This window comes from Staurois parvus, unplaced genomic scaffold, assembly GCF_062004578.1.
Source record: "Staurois parvus isolate SC_StPar_1 unplaced genomic scaffold, SC_StPar_1.0 ptg000104l, whole genome shotgun sequence".
Lineage (NCBI taxonomy): Eukaryota > Metazoa > Chordata > Amphibia > Anura > Ranidae > Staurois > Staurois parvus.
This window is the reverse complement of record NW_028317900.1, coordinates 12524801-12546254: the sequence shown is the minus strand read 5'-3', so window position 1 is coordinate 12546254 and position 21454 is coordinate 12524801. Positions and strand designations below refer to the sequence as shown.

Below are 21454 nucleotides of genomic sequence, written 5' to 3'. Positions count from 1 at the left end.
TTTAAACCAGATTGCCGTGGAATGCACGCAATTGCGACACGGAAGTATGACAACTAGAAGTTTAAATCAGGTGTGAGGGGGTGACATTGTGCCCTGTTTTTTTTTTCTTTTCAAACTTTTGTTTATTGAGATTTTGAAAGAAGTACAAAACATGGCCTTGGGGCATACCCCGGCCCACAACGTAACAACTTCAACAATGCTAAATGAACAGCCTAACATTACTATCACATCTGCTTGGTCCCACCCCCAATTAATATTCCCATAATCTGGAGAAGAGAGCGGATGACATGCCCAGTGATCCTGTATGTTGTTCAGGTAGATCTCCACCTCTTTAAGTTTGCCTACCCTTGGTCTATACTGATAAAATAGCAACTAATAGCAACTGTCAGAAGAAACTATCCATGCTATATCCTTAAAATGAACCTATGAGTACAGAAATCTGAGAGCTACAACTGTTTACTTGTTTTAAAAAAAATGTATACTTCAGGGCTATCATCCTAATTCTGGATTCCCAATTGAGTCTCTGACCTAGAACAAGTGTGTTAGAACTTGAGGTCAGGTCATACTTCACAGACTGTGTGCTTGTTCCAGGTCAATGACTCTCTGCTGGAGGCAGGATAAGAATGTTGGCCAGTATGATGAGAGGTACACTTTAAATGTAACAGTATAAGATCTGAATGCTATAACATATGGAGTAAGAAGAATAGTGCTGTAAAGATGTATAAACATACTTTGGGGTAGATTTACTAAGCCCCAGTTGACATATATGCTGCCATGCGGGCCGCGTTTTGCATGGGCACGAGAGCCCATTCATTTTGAATGGACTCCCGTGCCCTGTGACACGCAGGGAAGAAGTCCCTGCACTTCTTCCGAAAATGCAGCCCGCATGGGAACCTCGGTTTCCCAGTACGGTTGCGTTTTCCAGTGCGGGCGGCGTGCCATTAGAATTAATGGCACCTGCCCAGGGGTCCGCATTTCTCTGTGCGGGTTGTGCGGCTGCTCGAATTTTCGTGCGGATCCACAGCAGCACCACCTGTACAGATGTGAACCTAGCCTGAAACTGGAGCACTCAGAATCTGGTGCAGCTGTGCATGGGAGCCAATCAGCTTCTAACTTCAGCTTGTTCAATTAAGCTTTGACAATAAAACCTGGATGCTGATTGGTTTCTAGGCAGAGCTGCCCCAGATTTTGCACCATGCAGTTTTAGTAAATATCCCCCTTTGCGTAATGTTGAGAAGACAGCTCAGTGCTACCAAAATCACAACTTACTCTTCATCCAAAAGGTCAGGAACCTTCCTTGACCCAGTAGAAGGCTGTGCTGTCAACATATTCCACTCGTTGCAGTCCATCACAATTCACATACGAGTTCCCATCAAGCTTTAATGCGCAAATTACTTAGGAATACAGATACATGTCTCTAAAATTATCTTTGGCACGGCACAGCTGATACAACCTGAAGATGGAAAATAATGTGGTTCTAATTATGGACAGTGGCTGAATGCCACAATCTTACATACTCTTAGAACACAGACTGCTGTTCATGCAATTAAAGGATTCTGTGGGATTCTCCAGTATAATATATCTAAGACCTAAAAACAAATGCTGAAATGGGTGTATATACATGTCTGTAATATTTTTTAAAAAATGTACTTTTGTTCTTTCAGATATACTAAGTGACAGTTTAGGTTCACAGTGGCCTTCACCAGTTAGAAGAATGTTTATTGCGAAGATGTATTACTCATTAATTCTTCTTTCAGTGTTTGGTATAGGTCACACTGTCATTGGGAAGGCACTGATAAAGCTAGGAGTAAGAATATATTTCTCTAATTTAGGGCTCATTCAGGGGCTGAGGCCCGAGCTGCATTCAGAAACCTTTGTTTATGATTTAGGAGCAGCATGGAGCCCTTTTTATTGCATGTAGGTGCAGCGTCATTACTGACTCACCCATATACTAGATTTTGACAGGCATGCAGGGACAATTGTGATGCCTCAAATGTAGACAGTGTGCATTTGGGGCCACACACTTGTCCCTGCATGCCTGTCAAACCTGGATGTGTAGGGGGGGGGGGGGGGCGTACAGCCATTGTGTCACCATTCACTAACAGAAACTGCCTGCCACGATCTGGAGTCAGACTCAGAGGCCAATAGCTATAGTAGTAGTGACGCACCCACCAACCAGCTGGATAAGTACACAAGCAGGTCACCCTGGCGGATGACAGGGGCTCACCTGAGGTGTGGAGTCTAAGTACTAATAGGTGTTCACCAGAGCTCCTGGTGGTGGAAATGGGTTTTGCTGCAGTTAGTATCATGTCGCAGTCCTCAGGATCACTCCAGCAGGAAGTGAGAGAGCTGGGGTCCAATAACAGATATAGAAGGCAGGGATAGGCAGGAGCGTAGTCCATAAACAAGCCAAAGGTTGGTAATGAGTGATTACAGGTTGGAATCAAGCAGAAATATAGTCAAGTACAAAGCCAAAGGTCAATAAGGATTAGTAGCAAAAACACAGATGGCAGCAGGAGTGACAAGAGTGAGATACTGGTGGAGGGGGGCACTATAATCTGGCAAGTAGGAAGTGCAAAGGCATGGCTTTAATAGGAAGTTCATGGGAGGAGCAAAAAGGTTCAAGGTTCAAGACAAACAAGGTTCAAGGCAGGATCATTCAAGGAATTGTCCAGGGAGCTGTCTAGCATTCCAGATGGCTCAGCAAGAAGAGACACCACCAGACACAACAGAGGTCGCAGGTTCAGATCCAGGCCCTGACACTGCCTGCATGTAGCTCCACACTACTCTGAAAACATAAACAAACAGCTCTCGCAGCGCACGCATTGAATGATGAAAGTGAGGCTTCTCACCTGTTAGCTAGGTGTCTCATCACATAGCGGAAGCAAAAGAATGTTACTTCACTTCCACTTTCAACTTGAAGCATGACATCACCTTCAAATCATGTAGTGTTTCCATTTTTTTGTAGTTGTGCTCAAAAGTTTGTATACATTTGGTAATATACTGTACAGTATGTACCATTTTAAAGAAAGCAGGAGTGAGCAGGAAAAACACATTTCTTTTATTTCTTACGGGATTCATATTCATCTGTAGGTCATAACAGACTGACACAATCATAAAACAAAACATGGCAACAAGTAAACAAATGTAATGATCCCTGTTCAAAAGTCTGCATACTCTTAGTTCTTAATACTGTGTATTGCCCCCTTTAGCATCAATGACAACGTGCGGTCTTTTGTAATTGTTGTCTCTGAGGCCCCAAATTCTTGTAGGTGGTATGGCTGTCCATTTGTTTTGGCAAAATGCCTCCAGGTCATGCAAAGTCTTTGTTCGTCTTCCATGAACAGCACATTTGAGATTTCCCCAGAAAGTGGCTTAATTATATTAAAGTAGAACTATAAGCACTTTTTTTTTTTTTTCATTTTGGATAGAATAAGGGAGGGTTATAACCCCTGTCAAATTTTTTTTGCCTTCTTTGTTTTGTTCCATTGGGGAGATTTCCCTTCACTTCCTGTCCATTGGCAAAACAAGAAATGAGAGGAAATCCCTGCAAATTAAGGGAATTCCTTGGGAACCCTCAGGTCACCAAAACGAGTGTCCCCATTGGGAGATTTCCCCTCTATTACTTTTCTGGGGACATCCCAAAATTTGGGATTTTCTTTTAGTTTCAATTTCAATGATAACGGTAAACAGGACAAATAGGATGAATTTCCTTAACGGGGGTAGGACAGCAATAAAAAGTGACGGGTGTTCTAATCCTTCTGCACTCTATCCAAAACTAAATAAAACGTTTTGCCTTTAGTTATATTTTAAGGTAGGAGACTGTGATGACCACTCCAGAACCTTCACCTTTTTCTGCTGTAACCACTGGAGGGTCAACTTGGCCTTGTGCTTAGGGTCATTGTTGTGCTGGAGTGTCCCTTGCGCAGCTTTCATGCAGAGGAATGCAAATTGTCTACCAGTATTTTCTGATAGCATGCTGTATTCATCTTGCCACCAATTTTCACACGATTCCCTGTGCCTTTAGAGCTCACACAGCCCCACGACATCAGTAAGCCACCACCATGCTTCACTGTGGAGATGGTATTCTTATCACTATAGGCCTTGTTGACCCTTCTCCAAAGATAGGTGTCAGGAATCAAGGAATGACCAGAAAGGTGTGGACTGACACAGGGAAACGCAGGTTTCAGGTATAGTATAATACAGGTTATTATTAGCCACCCAGATATATATAAACGCACAGTGAGCAAACTAACCTTCCACTAATCTTAGGAGGTGCAGGAACACAGGCGTAGTCAGGGCTGGAGAGGTGGAATGGTCAGGCCGGCCGTAGGGTTCTGTAACGACTGCCTGGTGGTACCTCTAGCGGTCCTCAGGGCAGGATTCCCCAGGGCGCAGAGTCTAAGTCCCAGTCTGCTATTCACCAGGGCCCCTGATGGTGGGGATGGACTTGGAGCAGACAGGAACCAGGTCGCGGCCCCTGAGTACACCTGCTAGTGATAGAGGGATCAGCCAGAGGTATGTGCAGGTACGGCTGGATCCGTGCAGGATGGATGGATGGCAGAGTAGTGAGCGTGGTCAGACAGGCCAAGTCAGCAACGTGCGGGCAGCAAGGTATCAAAGGAGCAGGCAGAGAATGGTCAAGGTCACAAGCCGGGTTCAGTAACTCACAGACAGCGTAGTACAGAGGATCAGGCAGAAGGATGGTCAGGGATGAGCCAGTAGTCAGAACAGGAGATGGTCAACAGGAATCAGGATCAGGCAGGGTCGGCAACAAGGTATCTTCTCACAGGAACTAGGAACAGGATACAGGGGCTCATGGGGAAACATACACCAAGGCCCAGAGCACAGGCCTGGTCATGCCTTATATACACCTTTCTGTAATCAGCCCCAGGTTTGGCTGATTGTGATCTTCTGACTGCTAAGAGCACCCGCTGGTCAGCTCTGGTACTGCAGCCCACACGGCAGGAAAGTCCCACCACCAGTGCTGAGAGCACCCGCTGGTCAGCTCTGGTACTGCAGCCCACACGGCAGGAGAGTCCCACCACCAGTGCTGAGAGCACCCGCTGGTCAGCTCTGGTACTGCAGCCCACACGGCAGGAGAGTCCCACCACCAGTGCTGAATCCATTCCTGACAATAGGTCTTATGGTTGTGACCATAAAGCTCTATTTTGGTCTCATCACTCCAGATTACAGTGTGCCAGAAGCTGTGAGGTATGTCAAGGTGTTGTTTGGCTTATTGTAACCGTTTTTGTTTTTTCTTTTCTTTTTGGCATTGGCGCAGTAAAGGCTTTTTTTTTTTTGCAACTCAACCATGCAGCTCATTTTTGTTCAATTATTGTCATATTGTACTTCTTGAAACAACCACACCATATTTTTTCCAGAACAGCCTGCATTTCTCATGAGGTAACCTGTGAGTTTTAATTTGTATACTGAACAATTATTTTGGTAGTTGTGGCTGCAATCTCTCTTGGTCTACCTGACCTTGGTTTGGTTTAAAGAGACCCCTGAATGTTCCACTGCTTAACAGGTGATCAAATAGTACTGACTGGCATATTCAAGGCTTTGGATATCTTTTTATATCCTTTGCCATCTTTAGAAAGTTCTGTTACCTTGTTATGCAGGTCTTTTGACAGTTCTTTGCTGCTCCCCATGGCTCAGTATCTAGCCTGCTCAGTGTATCTACATAAGAGCTAACAAACACATTAACTATTTATACGCAGACACTAATTGCAAAAGCCACAGATGTAGGAAATTGACTTTTAATTGCCATTTTAACCTGTGTGTGTCTGTACCAAGGCCAAACATTCCAGGGTATCTCCTGTATACATATAAGACATCTTATGTTAGACACCAGATATATGCCAAATAATCACTGATTGCCATGCCAGGTCTTAACATTTTCCATAGCTTTTACATCTTATCTACTATTAATTGCTACACTTTCAAAGTAAAGAGATTATCTCTTAGATTGTAAGCTCCAAGGAACAGGGCCCTCCTAACCCTCTTGTTTTGAACTGTATTATTGCTGTATTGTCTCCCGTTATATTGTATATAAGTGCAGAAGCCAATATGTTGGCTTCTGTTATTATAAATCCTGTATAATAATAATAATAATTTCAGCTAGATGACTGGTTGTCCTTGAAATGAACTATTTCAGTGGCCATATTGAAAAAGGTTTTGAATCATGTTAACCAGTAGTTAGTCATAAGCTGGAGAAACAAACAAATGTGTCATAGGTGTGATGTCTAAAATAAAAAAAAAATATATAGCTAGCAGATTACCTGTAGAAAGAATAATGACGACTCTTATGTGTGTTACAGGAAATGCCGGGTACCTTTTACACCAGCCTTTAGATTTAGCTATGCAATTAGGAGAGGAGACACAACACCCAAGACTGGAGCAGAGTGCTGAAAGGCGGATTGCTCGGAAGTTACAGTGTATTGGAGATCAGTTCCATAGACTTCACTTACAAAAGGTACATTTTATCTTTTTTATGATTAAGTTTTATTATTCAAATGCTTCTCTGTTCAACATTTTTAAATTCTCATTGATTTTTAACATTCTGCTATTTTTAAGTTGCGCTAAATCTACTGATTAAAAGAAAGCTTACATTAGAAATGTTGAGTGAATGGTATTAAATCCTTAATCAAACATACCAATGTTGTTTTCTGCAGTGTTTCTGTTTACGCTCACCAGCCACTTTATTAGGTATACCTGTTCAATTGCTTGGTAACACAAATTGCTAATCAACAAATTACATGGCAGCAACTCAAATCACATGGCAGCCACTCATTGCATTTAGGCATCTAGACGTGGTGAAGATGACTTGCTGAAGTTCAGACCGAGCATCAAAATGGGGAAGAAAGGGGATTCAAGTGACTTTAACCGTGGCATGGTTGTTGGTGCCAGATGGCTGGTCTGAGTATTTAAAAAACTGCTGATCTGCTGGGATTTTCATGCACAACCATCTCTAGAGTTTACAGAGAATGATCCTAAAATGAGAAAATATCTAGTGAGCGGCAGTTGTGTGGACAAAAATGCCCTGTTGATGTCAGAGGAGAATGGGCAGACTGGTTCGAGATGATAGAAAGTCAACAGTGACTTATGTCAATATCGACCAAAATCTCTGAGGAATGTTTCCAACACCTTGTTGAATCTATGCCATAAGGAATTAAGGCAGTTCTGAAGTCAAAAGAGAGTCCAACCCGGTACTAGCAAGGTGGACCTAATAAAGTGGCCGGTGAGTGTACATTCTGCCTATTTGTGCATGTGCAGTATATGCTAAAGTCAAGGCATGATGCTGGTGATAACTGTACCATTGTGCTTATGACATCTCCCCACCAATCTTTCACTCACTCAAATGGTGGGTGTCTTAGCTGGGTTACATGTACAACACAATGGAAAGGGCAGATCTGCATAGAGGCTAAGATGGCACCAACCTTGGCAAATAGGAGTCTAGGAAGGTTTTGCTTCCCTTTAAGAGGGTCCTACCCTAATTGGCCAACAACCTATGAAACAAATACTATGTTCAAAAATGTTGGGTAAGGAAGATTTTATTGGTTGGAAATGGTGCCAGTTTTTCTGGAAAAAGGAGTATTTTGATCAGGTGAATTTTGAGGGATTATTTGCATTTTTAAAGGTTAAGGTGACTCTATCAGTGGGCACAAGAGAATATCTAAGAATTAAGAAAGGTTGTTAGACATGCAGGCTTTGTTTAATATAGGAACAGATTGGTGGAAGATATGCATTTAAAAACTGCAATAAACCAGCAACTTTGTGATAGTAGAAACCTAGAAAATTGACATCAGAAAAACCACCAAGTGGTCCATCGAGTCTGCTTAATTTCTTTTTTTAACCTTTTTACTTTTGACTATTGATAGTGTTGACTATAATACAGTGTGAACTATTTCTGGCAAAAACTGTAATGCTGCTTCACCCCCCCCCCCCCCATATTTTTATATATAAATATATATATATATTTATATATATATATATACACAGTGCTGGTATTCGGAAGCTTTCCTCACCCCTGCATGCGATTGACTTGCTTTATATAGGCAGTAATTAACATGCAAGTGTGAAGTTATAGCTTCACACTTGTTTTTCTGTTGGCTGCAGAATGGTACTTTTTTTTTTTTTTTTTTAGTCTAGTCAAAAACCAGGCAGCTGCAGAACAGGTTTTACAGAAATCTGACTCTTTTCTGTCATTATGCAATGTTTTATCCCTGTCACTTTTTGTTAGGAAAGAAAAGGGCTGGGGAGGGGGAGAAAGAGGGGGTTATAAAGAATGGAGCACGTCCAATGTTTTAACAATAAAAAAAAACACACAGGGAAGGTAAAATGAAATGCACTCCTCCTTGCTCTGTATATTCTGGCTGGGGTTAATCCTTGCTCTCCCTGAGTAAATGTAACTGCAGGGCATGTTGATGTAGCTAGCTATTTGGCTCTATTAACAACTGACAAGGCAAGCCATGACCTTGCTTTCTAACTGAACATTAAACTCCTATCTTTACTTTACTGATACAACCTGTGATTAACCGGAGTTTCCAGAAATAAATGTTCAGATACTTTACTTTTATTTTGGCCATACATGTAGCAGTTTTAGGCAATTTTGATTGAAAAACAACCAGAGGAATTAACTACACCTACCACCAGTTTGGATCATTTCAAAGTTCCAATAGAAACTGTTGGTTGTAGGTTGTATGGTGTTGTTCAGTCATTTTTATAATAGATAGCTTGTTGAAAATGGTTACAGTTACTTAGAAATTGCTCTGAATATGGCCAGTATTAAAGGAGAAGTACAGCCATAGTCTCGTTTGGCTGTACCTCTCCTGTGGATCACAGGAGTGCAGTTCATTCTGCACTTCTGTGACCTGTTTTCAGCCTACAGTGGGCTAAAGTCCACTGTCAGCTGATGTCACCGAGCCGGTCCAGGTTGGGGAAAGATCCAGCCCTCTACACAGCCTAGCGCTCCAGTAAACACTGGGGGAGCAGAGCAGAGACAGCGGTGACTGACAGTCACCACTCTTTGCTCAGCGGCAAGGAAAACTGAGCGATCAGCAGTGTCTGATCACTCAGTTCTCACCTATAGAGCCAGCAGGGGACAGATGCAGCATTGAATCGATGCTGCGTCAATCTAGGTAAGTATGATTGTTAAAACAAAAAACCTACTTTTCTTTTAATGTTAAATTGATTTGAATGTGCCTGTAGGTGTGCATCAAAGCACAATGTCAATTTACAGTAGCCTTTCTCAAACAGATTTGGAAACCTGGGGTTCCTCCGGAGATTGCTAGGGGTTCCCTGACAAATTAACAATTTCTACTTCTCAAATATGTAATCACTTACAGCTGTCAGAAATGGCCTTTTTATCTGTAAAGAGGTTCTTCAGTCTGAAAAAGAAAACTTAAAAGTCAGCAGATACAAATACTGTGATTTTTTTTTAACAACAAACATGTCATACATATCTGCTCTGTGCAATGATTTTGCTCAGAGCAGCCCTGATCCTCCTCTTCTAGGGTCCCCCGCCAGTGCTCCTGGCCCCTCCCTCCTGCTCCCGAGCAGCTGCACTGTTTGTCCATTCAGGCACAGATCCTGGCTATGCCCCACCCCTTCTCTCTCCTCACTCAGCTGTGATTGACAGTAAAGAGAGCCAATGGCTCCTGCTGCTGTCTCAGCCAATGAGGAGGCAGAGACTCCGAAGAGCTGCTGCCCTCGTACACATCGCTGGATCAAGATGGGGCTCAGGTAAGTATTAGAGGGGGCTGCTGCACACAGGTTTTCTACCTTCATACAAAGAATGCAAGAATGTAAAAAACCTTGAAACCCTTAGAACCACTTTAATTTAACATTGCATTTTGAACGTGGTGCAGGAAACGTGCTTAGAACGTGATTTTCTGTGAACTAGCCCTAAAAGTGATACTAAAATCATGGCAATTCATAAACATTGTTCCATTTTGTTTATTTTTGCATGTACATATATGAGCCAGAACTTTTGTGTCCACACCTACTGTGATGAGAGAGAATAAGAGGCAGCTTTTTTAGAATGTAAGTCTTCATAATATTTATTATTATTATACAGGATTTCTATAGCGCCAACAGTTTGCTCAGCGCTTTACAATATAACGGGAGACAATACAGCAACAATACAGTTCAATACAAGAGGGTTAGAAGGGCCTGCTCCTTGGAGCTTACAATCTAAGATCTATAAACATCCACTTTCAGGAGACAGGTGTCAGAACAAAGAGAAATACTTACCTTATTCAATGCTTCTTCAGGGTCCCTGTAGCAGTCAACCAGTCTCCCGCAGTCACCACTCTAAGCCTCTTACACCCATGGCCGCATGCTCATCCCCTCCACAAGTAGTGCAACCTTGCGCTGTATATGATGATGCAGAAGGAATGCCCATAGACCGTAGTTGGCAGAGCAGAGAACAGGGTAAGGAATGATGGCTGTTCCTCTAACCCCTAAACATAATGTGTATTTTAGTTGAGTAGACTTTTTTTAATTCTTGTTGGGCTTTAAAGAGGACCGGAATACTCTAAATTTTATATTTCAGTTTTGGTTGGACAGATCACTTCCTAGCTTCCCATATCCTCTGATATAGTAAAACCCCCCAGACTGAATTGCTGATTCTGCTATCTCCTTCATGGAATCCCATTTACTAATCCTGCTGCAATTTTCATAATGGACAATTAAAAAAAACACAAGCAGATTGATAAAGAAAGGTGCTGTAAATCCTTTGGCAGGCATGTGAACCTTACAACACAATCTACTTTGCCTCTGGTTGTATACCCAGGAATGAAAACATTGGCATAGTTAACAGATCACATTGAGTGAACTTCCTCTTTCAATGTCTCTTCCCATTTTAAAATTTAAAAGGAACCCTGTGCGTGCTGGAAAATAAACTGTGGCAGAGCAAGCAAAGCAGCTTGATATATTGTGTGTAAAGGTGTAGAATGAATATGTGTACCAGTTGGCTCCGTCCTCATCACGCGATGTGTACAGTACTTTGCAGAACAGTTGCTGCTTTCATACAAGATTTTGTTTTAATCTGGTCAAAGTTATAGGGCAACTCCAGAAAGAAAGTTAGTTCAAAGCGGTTGTAAAGTTTTTTTTTTTTTTCTAAATTAATACTCATGTTATACTTACCTGCACAGATATGGACTACTGGTGTCACCTAGGCAAACCCACCCTGAAAAATTATGAGCAGCTGTCATTGGAAGGCGCGCATGCAGACAGGTAGTGAGGTAGTGGCTATAAGAGGCTGGAGAATATCAGCAGCACTGAGATACTAAAAAACTATTTACAAAAAATAGTGAAATCAGTAAATTCGGGAAAAGGCCCTGATGATTGTTTATGGTACACAGTGCTTTAGCACAAGTAAATGATGTCCAATTAGGTGTATATTGTGCAAATCATAGTTACATAGTTAGTCTGGTTGAAAAAAGACAAAAGTCCATCCAGTTCAACCGTTAAAAAAAAAAAGATCAGAAATGTGACTTTGCATCCCTCCTGTTTGTTAATGGATTTATTGTTTTGAGATCTTCTGGTCATCCTGGCCAGCAGTTTATAATGGATCCTGTATGCCTTATCCCCACATCTATGCGGCCATGCGAGCCGTGTCATTTGTTTCATTTTTCAAAAAAAAAAAATCTAACTTGTTGGATCAGACACTTTTGATCGTGGCACGAAAATCTCTTGTTGCACCTGGCATAATAATGATGCAGAAAACAAATAATTTATTGACCGACAAGAATTTTCGTTCAGTTTTCGATTCCTCTGTGGCCTGCTTTAAAGAAGTTTGTATTAAAACAGATCCTCCAACGGCAAAATTCAGTGGTGCATGCATTTCTGCATGCTAATTTAAAAATGTGTGAAAGTCACTAGTAAAATAAATGCGTTTTTGTGTTACTCATATTTTTTTCTCTGCTTACTCCCTTTTTTATGAGGCGCTGATGATGTGTGCCAACCTATAAGATACACATTGGGAAGGCTACGTCAGTTGTGCCTCCAGGGGTAATTATCTCTGTAAAACAACGGGATCTCACAGGATTTTGCTAAATTCTGTAAGATCTCCTGGGAATCAAACTGCACATGTAAGTGAGCTGGCTCAGGACATCATTGGTGGAAAACCAGGAAGAAGATAGTCAACAGTGACGTTGTTTGCTAAAAATAACAGCATGGTAGCTTAGGCCTGTTATAACAGAGCAGTATTAGGGGAAAGTGGCATTTACAAAAATGGACATATGGGGGTTTATTTACTAAAGCTGGAGAGTCCAAAATCAGACTCCCTTCTGCATAGAAACCAATCAGCTTCCAGGTTTCATTGCCAAAGCTTCATTGAACAAGCTGAGGTTAGAAGCTGATTGGTTTCTATGCAGAAGGGAGTCTGATTTTGGACTCTCCAGCTTTAGTAAATAAACCCCATGTAGTCAGATGTCTTTCTCACATTACATAGCTACATAGTTGGTTAGTCTGGCTGAAAAAAGACAAAAGTCCATGTAGTGCAACCATAAAAAAAAGAAAGTTATAATCCTACACCCACAGTTGATCCAGAGGAAGGCAAAAAAAAAAACAGCAAAGCATGATCTAATTTGCTTCTGTGGGGGAAAACAATTCCTTCCTGATCCCCGGAGAGGCAATCAGATATTCCCTGGATCAACTTTACCTATAAATGTTAATAACCAGTTATATTCTGTGTATCCTTTTTTTAAAGCAATCCACTGAGCTGGCCAGAACCAACTCTTGAGGGAGTCTAGTCCACATTTTCACAGCTCTCACTGTGAAGAAACCTTTCCGTGTTTGGAGATTAAATCTCTTTTCCTCAAGACGTAAAGAGTGCCCCCTTGTCCTCTGTGATGACCTCAGGGTGAATAACTCTACACAGAGTTCACTATATGAACCACTGATGTATTTATACATGTTGATCATATCCCCCTTAATCTCCTCTTCTCAAGAGAGAATAAATTCAGTTCTTCTAATCTTTCCTCATAGCTGAGCTCCTCCATGCCTCGTATCAGTTTGGTTGTCCTTCTCTGCACTTTCTCCAGTTCCCCAATGTTCTTTTTGTGAATTGGTGCCCAAAACTGAACTGCATATTCCAGATGAGGTATTACTAATGATTTGTACCGAGGTAACATGATATCTCTCTCTCTGGAGTCTATACCTCTTTTGAAACAAGAGAGGATTTTGCTCGCTTTAGAAACTGCAGCTTGGCATTGCATGCCGTTAATATTGCTTATGATCTACCAGAACTCCCAGATCCTTCTCCACCATTGATTCCCCCAGTTGTACCCCCCCCCAGTATGTATGATGCATGTATATTCTTAGCCCCCAAGTGCATAACCTTACATTTATCAACATTAAACCTCATTTTCCACATAGATGCCCAATTAAACAGTGCATGGAGGTCGACCTGTAAGTTGAAGACATTCTGTAAGGACATTATTCCACTGCACAGCTTGGTGTCATCTGCAAAGACTGAAATGGGATTTTTATATAGTTTATAAATATATTAAAAAGTAAGGATCCCAACACTGAACCTTAGTTTTGAATAGCATTGGTGGTTTAGTCCGGGGGGGGGGGGGCGCGAGGGTTAGTGCATAGGAGCACTAACAATTATGTAATAATATCAGATTAAAACAATATATAATTGTTTAAACTTTGTTAAGCAGTTTCTGGCTGGGGTGGAAAATTAAGTGGGAAGGCTTAGAATTTATACAAAGATTTTGTACCATGACAAAGATCAGTTGCTGCTGAAAAATGCTGGTAAACTACTGAGTAGCTAGCTATAGGATTAAAGTGTTAAAGTGTTGCTTGTACAGGAAAAATGTAAAGGTGAACCAACAGCAGACATCCATCCCCCCAATACCTCCTCTACCTACCTCTGGGGCTGTCACGCTGTCCGCACCCCTGCAGCCGCTCTAGTGCAACCCCAAAGGTAAGTAGAGCAGGCATCGGGGAGGGTGTCCACCGTTAGGCACATATGCAAACTGTTGTAATTCCTACACCGTTCACCTGATTTGGATGTAAATACCCTCAAATTAAAGCTGATAGTCTGCAGTTAAAGCACATCTTGTTCGTTTCATTTCAAATCCATTGTGGTGGTGTATAGAGCCAAAAATGTTAGAATTGTGTCGATGTCCCAATATTTATGGACCTGACTGTAAGTACATGGTACAGCAGGCATATATCAGGAATATGAACTGCTGGGTTTACATTCTCATTAAGACATTACCTCTCTATTGCTTGGCTTGATTGAGTAATGAAGATCGAACCTTAGAACTCCATTGGGTACTCATGAAATCATCTCACTAGAGTCCGTAAGCAAGTCTGTTCACCTACCAGCCATGGAATTTTATAATGTTCATTTTGGAGAAGATGTTCTTCTCTGACTGAGCGAAAACATCAGGACACTGAAACTATACAGTTATATCTCTGACAAATCCCAAATATACTTTTGTTGGTCCAAATATTCTTTGCTATCACAGGTATTTTTATTGGGTGGCCTCATAGGATATTTTTTAATATAAGTACATGGTGCAGCAGGCACATATCCGGAATATGAAATCTTGGGTTTTCATATTTTTTAAATCAGGAAGTTTGTGGGAGAAGCAAAGGGTTCAAAGTTTACTAGAAACAAGACACAAAGCTATGTTGACCAAGGAATCTGGCAGAGAGCTTACTGACCATGCTGTGCTCTTCTGCATAATGTGGTCAGTTTCTAATAGGAAAGCAGAGGGACTGGCAGGAACACCAGGGATTTCACACAAAGGAAGCAATACAAAGGGAACAGGATACTTTTTCATATAAGTACATGGTGCAGCAGGCTCATATCCAGAATATGAAATCTTGGATTTTCATATTTTTTAAATCGGGAAGTTCGTGGGAGGAGCAAAGGGTTCAAAGTTTACTAGAAACAAGACACAAAGCAAGGTTGTCCGAGGAATCGGGCAGGGAGCTTACTGACCATGCTGTGCTCTCCTGCCTAGTATGGTCAGTTTCTAATACGAAAGCAGAGGGACTGGTAGGAACACCAGGGATTTCACACAAAGGAAGCAATACAAAGAGAATAGGATACTTTTTCATACAAGTACATGGTGCAGCAGGCACATATCAGGAATATGAAATCTTGGGTTTTCATATTTTTTAAATCAGGAAGTTCGTGGGAGGAGCAAAGGGTTCAAAGTTTACTAGAAACAAGACACAAAGCAAGGTTGTCCAAGGAATCGGGCAGGGAGCTGTCCAACAACCTCGGTGGAACAGGGAAAACAGCCACAGAGGTTGCGGGTTCAGCTCCGGGTCCTGACGGCCCCTGTGGCTTGCCTATTTCTACTTCTGGGCTCAGCAGTTTATAAAATGGCACAGCAATGTTAGATCATTGTCCCCAATCTAGATGATGTTTATACTGGGTGATGACAGTCATGTCTGTTGTAGCAGACATCCCCAGCTGATCCTCCTTATGAGAGCCAGCATTTCTCTGAGTTAGATCTTTGGCTTGTCCCTGTTGTCTCCCCTGAGATTAGGCAGATGACAGGGTGTCTGGCTTCTTTCCTGCTACCCTTACCAATAAACACGCCTAGCCGGCAAAAACAAGCATGCACGTTAATGGAATGATTGTATCGCCTACATGCCTGAACACTCATCTAACGTCTACGGCAAACGTGGTCAAGTTTGCTCTGAGCAGTTGTTGCCGAGCTTTGCCCAAGCTATTATTCCAAGCAGAACCGTTCTGCAGCTTTTCCTTTGTAAAAATCTGTAAGGGTTGTACAGGGTGAGAGAAACTCAGCATAGCTGTGGAAAGTGAGGGGAGGGAGGGGGAGGCATCGCGTGAGTGAAACAAGGGACAGCATGGCCGTGTGTGTGTTTTGCGGTTGAAGTCTCCTCCCTGTTTATATCGCTTTCTATATTTAGCGTCTGAGTCATAAGATATTTTACTACCCATAATGCACTACCAGCACCTGACTACTGCTTTTTTTTTTTTCTTTTTTTTATATCGTCCAAGAAAACTGAGTTTAAAGATTACCCTGAGGACATTGACTTGGTTTCATAGTAATTTTATGAGCTTAATCGTTCTAACACTGTGACAAGTAAACAGCATCTCTATGCATGACAAATCTAAACTCTGAAGCAAATCTCCCAAGGGCCAAGCATGTTATTTACTAACGTCTATGACGGCGACTCTCTTTATATGACTTTCTTTATATGATTAACTGCTTCCCCGCCATTCTATAGCACAAACACTGCTACAGGGCGGCAGGCTGCGCAAAATCACACATATATATATATATATATATATATATATATATATATGTGATTTTGCATTTCCAGGTAGGGGGTGTGCGCGCTGCCCTGCCTGCCCCACCATTGGTGGCTATGGCTGTCGATCACCGGCTCCCACCCCGAAATTTCCCGCTGGCACCCCTATAACCAAATATTTTGCAAGCTTGCCATCAATATAAGTGCCGAATTATGAATTTGATATAATAATATTTATCATTAAGTAAAAACTATTTTTCTTGCATTGCAAAAAAATAAAGTTACACCCAAGCACATATCCCCCCCCCCCCAAAAAAAAAGCCCCCACATATACGCACGTAAACAGGTCCGGTCAGGTCACCTACGCATGAAACCGCTGATTGCGATACACATGTTACGTGTCGCTGCACATGCCGGAGTGACAGCAATAATTCTAGCACAATGACCTATAGCGGCTTTTGAAGCATTGCCTATAGAAAATTTAGGGTACTGAAGTTTGTCTCCATTTCATAGGCACACACAAATTTTAAGGTTTGGCATGTTGGGTGTTTATTAACTGGCGCAAACTCGTCTTTTATATTTTATCAACATGTGGGTGATTTACTGCATTTGGTTGCCTTAAAATTCACTTTAATGTGTTTTTTACTGAAATTTTGCGCTTTTTATGCCCCATACACACTATACGAAACTTGTACGGAAATTTTCATACGAGGACCGATCGTCCGATAATCGGATCGTTAGTACACAGCTTTTGAGAGCCGATCACAACAATTCGTACGACAATATCCAAAGGGACAAGCGCAAAAATGTTTCTCGTACGATACCAGATCGTACGATTTTCGTTTAATCAGTACAGTAATCGTCTGAAAATACAATACAAATACAACGCAATACACTTTCGAAATTCTTTTCTTTTATAGGAGAATTTTCGTATCTTTAGTAACCTTTTCACTTTCGATGTGAGCAGGGGTGGACTGACCATTAAAACACTTGGGCGCTGCCCAAGGGCCCAGGGTCAGTAGGGGGCCCCATGAGATGCCCCCGGTACGTTTCATTGGCTTTATCATAGGCTATTTGGGTGTGGGCGAGGACATGGGGGCCCCATGGTCCCCTATTGCCCGGGGGCCCCATGAGTTGTCAGTCCGCCCCTGGATGTGAGACTAGCAGGTGAAAAAAAACAGCCGATCGTTCGTCCGATATTTTCATCGTGTGTACAGGGCATTACACCTTTGTGGTAATATTGGAACCACCACTATTTTATTCACTAGGGTATCTGTTTTCAGAAATTCTATAATGTTTTGGGGGGCTTTGTGTAATTTGCAGGCCTAAAAATTATTTTTTTAAACATGAGCAAAAAAAATGCAAAACTGGCTCTGGCAGCGAAAGGGCTAAGCTTTGACATTAAAACCTGGAAGCTGATTGGTTTCTATGCAGAGTTGGACCTGATTTTGCACTCTCAATTTTTAGTAGATCTCCCCCATTGACTGTTCTTTGGAGTTTCCAATACTGTGACATCCAAACCAAGTGGCAGCCATAGCTTCACTTTGTTGATGCAGATATGTTTTTTATACACATCTGCATCTTCATTACTCTGCACAAAAGTTAAACTGCATTTCATCCATGTCTTAAATAGAAGGCATATTGTACCTCATGCATAATACTGGAGGCAATGTAGTGCAGAGGTGTTGTGCCAATGGGATAGCTGTAGCAAGGAATGCTACTCTTGCCTATGGTTTTATTGTTTACTCTAGAGCACGGGTGTCAAACTGGCGGCCCTCCAGCTGTTGCCAAACTACAAGTCCCATAAGGCATTGCAAGACTGACAGTTACAAGCACGACTCCCAGAGGCAGAAGCATGATGGGACTTGTAGTTTCGAAACAGCTGTTGGGCCACCAGTTTGACACCCCTGCTCTAGGGAATGACAGCTGGACTCAAATTGGTTTCTTTAAGTGACACCACATCTTTGCCTTATGAACATGGGTCCCTTGATGTGTATGTCCAGCCAAAACTTTTTTTTTAGTTTTTGGATAGAATTAAAAGGGACAAGGACTCCTGTCAGTTTATAAATGTGGGGCTTTGTTACAGAGGTTACTTTCTAGCCCAGTGACAATGGTTTTCCCAAACAGGAAGCGAGTAAAAATCTACAACAGGGACACAAAGAGCAATAAAAATCCGACCGGGGATCTCCTGCCCTACCTAAAGCAGGACCTTGGACCTGACATTGCTGGAGGACAACAGACGGCATCTTTACTTTAAAAAAGTATTTTTATTTATGTCTGTGTTTGTTGAAGTTTTACCCTCACTCCCTGTAAGGTGAAATTTTTGTCACCAGGTAGGTCAATAAGGGGAAACCTCTTTAATGGATCACTGGATACCAGTAAAATCTGTTCTAATCCTTACCATCTCTATCCACAGCTACAAAAATAAGTGTTGGTTGAACTTACAGTATAAAGCAGTAGTAAACCAGCCAGAAAAAAAAATTGGGGCCCTTTAGGTTTATGCCATAATGTGCTAGCATACAACATACTAGCACATTATGACATACTTACCTTTCAAATGAAGCCCTCCAGCAGCGCTCTGTCACTGCTGCTTGGGCTTCAATCCTCACCTGGGTTTCCTTCCAAGTTCATGAGCTATGGCTGTTTGAATGGCTGGAGCCACGATGATGTCACTCCCGTGCATGTGTGTGGGAGCCACAGCACTGCACTCTGCATTCCACATCATACTGTGTGCCCTGAATGCAGAGCATCACTGCGCATGTGCAGGTGACATCATCAGCAATTGCTGATGTGAATATCTCCTAAACAGCGCACATTTAGGAGATATTCATTGTGTCTACAGGTAAGGCTGATTGTAAGCTGACCTGTAGGTACAAGTTAACTACTTCTCAACCGTGCTATAGCCGAATGACGTCTACAGCATGGTTGTCCAGTTCTGGGAGGGCGTCAAATAACGTCCCCCCAGAATGCACCCTGCTGCGCGCCCCCAGCGGTGCACACCCGGCACTGTCTGTGATCGCTGTGCCCTACTGACCAGCTGATAACATGATTAGGTAAAAGGCCAATCACAGCAGCCTTTTACCGCATGATCAGCTGTGTCCAATGACACAGCAGATCACCAGGTAAATACAGTTGCCAGTTATTGGCTGCACTTTCCTCGCGCTGTCACAGCATGAGGAAAGTACTACCGATAACCAGAAAATGTCACAGAGGACATCTGCACTGATCATTAGGGCACTGATCAGTGCCTTAATGATCAGTGCCCAGCAGCACCGTCCATCAGTCCTGCCTATCAGTGCCCATCATTGCTGCATATCAGTGCCTCTTCATCAATGCCCACCAGTGCCACCTCATCAGTGCCCATCATTGCTGCATATCAGTGCCTCTTCATCAATGCCCACCAGTGCCACCTCATCAGTGCCCATCATTGCTGCATATCAGTGCCTCCTCATCAGTTCCCATCAGTGCTGCCTATCCGTGCCACCTCACCAGTGCTGCCTATCAGTGCAACCTCATCAATGCACATCTGTGAAGGAGAAAAATTACCTGTTTGCAAAATTGTATAATAGAAACAAAGAAAAAAATTTTTTTTCAAATGTTTTGCTCTTTTTTTTTTTGTTTATAGTGCAAAAAATAAAACACCCAGTGGCAATTAAATACCACCAAAAGAAAGCTCTATTTGTGTGTAAAACTATCTCTTTCATTTCACACTTTCAGAAACTTTCCTAATCCATTTGTAGGGAACCACCAGTTCCCTTCCTTCACTATGAACTTTTGTGCCTCCATCTCTGTGGTTGGCCACAGGTTGGTGTCTGTTGGCTCTTACCCTTCAACTTATGCTTGCTGGTGAAATTAGTTCAGTGAGTAGCAGAGATCCTCTAAGTCCTCATGCACACGGGACATTTTTACAGCGGCTGTTTTTGGCTTTTGACATTTTTTTCTACAGCTAGTAAACCCCCCAGCATGTTATCCAATGTGTCCATATACACATAGACTGTAATCAATGATTTGTGGCTGGAAAAAAATCCAGGACTAGTGGGTTTCTAGAGGAGTTTTTAGCTGTAAAAAAGCTCTAATGCTGAAAAAGGAGGTAAAACGCAGCAAACTTGACCCCCCCCCCCAAAAAAATTTCTTTTTTTTTTAGTAAAAAAAACAATGTGGGAAAAAAAACTGTTAAACGCTAATGCAAAAACACTAAAGAAACTGAAAAACTCACTTTTTTTTTAATGTGACTTTACACAGCTAACGTTACCAGCGTTCTCAAAACGTCCAGTGTGCATGAGGACTTACCCTAGGTTCACATCTGTGCGGGTGGTGCCACTGCGGATCCGCACAGAAATCCGTGCAGCCGCACCACCCGCACAGAGAATTGCGGACCCGCGGGTGTCATTAGTTGTAATGGCACGCTGCCTGCACTGGAAAACACAACCATACTGGGAACCGAGGAACTGCATTTTCCAAAGGAGTGCAGGGACTTCTTCCCTGCGTGTCACGGGCACGGGAGTGCATTCAAATGAATGGGCTCTCGTGCCCGTGCAAAACGCAGCCCGCACGGCCGCATAGATGTGAATCGTGGGGGTGAAAGTGTGCAGCAGAGACTCTATGGAAGTGTCTCAGCTGTCACCAGACACCATTTACTAATCATGGTTTGTGCACTCAGCCGGTATCTAAGTCAGATGAATACTTTTGGTCCTTTCTGAGACACTGGTATTGATCTTCTATTGCAAGTACCAATGGTCTGTATATTAAGTATATGTGAACCCTTCCCTTATAAAATAACCCATTCTGTTTAAAATAGAAATGTAAAGGCAAAACATTTGTTTATAAATCTTAACCCCTAGACAGGGGTAGGCTGACAACTTATGGGGCCCCCGAGCAATAGGGGATCATGGGGCCCCCTGTGTCCTTTCCCACACTCAAACCACACCCAAAAAAGCCTATAAAAGGTACCAGGGGCATCTCATGGGGCCCCCTACTGACCCTGGGCCCTCGGGCAGTGCCCGAGTTTCCAAATGGTGAGTCCGCCCCTGCCCCTAGACGTTGAGCGCACACAAATATACGGCCTCTCGGCATCTGGGCCTTGATGCCGAGCGGCCGCATATTTGCGTACCATTTGAAAATACATATCTGCTGAGAGCGTGCTCCCAGCACATGTCTGTGACTCACGGAATGGTCCCGATCTCCCCTTGCGATT

The 21454-nt window shown here is 42.5% G+C and overlaps 1 protein-coding gene across 3 annotated transcripts in view; it reads left to right on the top strand.

Annotated features, from left to right (window-relative positions):
* Positions 1-21454, top strand: part of BMF (Bcl2 modifying factor) — a 100331-nt gene that overhangs the window by 41964 nt on the left and 36913 nt on the right. For all 3 annotated transcript variants that reach the window (XM_089671336.1, XM_089671338.1, XM_089671337.1), the window contains exon 3: positions 6324-6478. In XM_089671336.1, coding sequence (XP_089527462.1) covers positions 6324-6478 — 155 coding nt within the window. The remainder of the gene's footprint in view (positions 1-6323; positions 6479-21454) is intronic.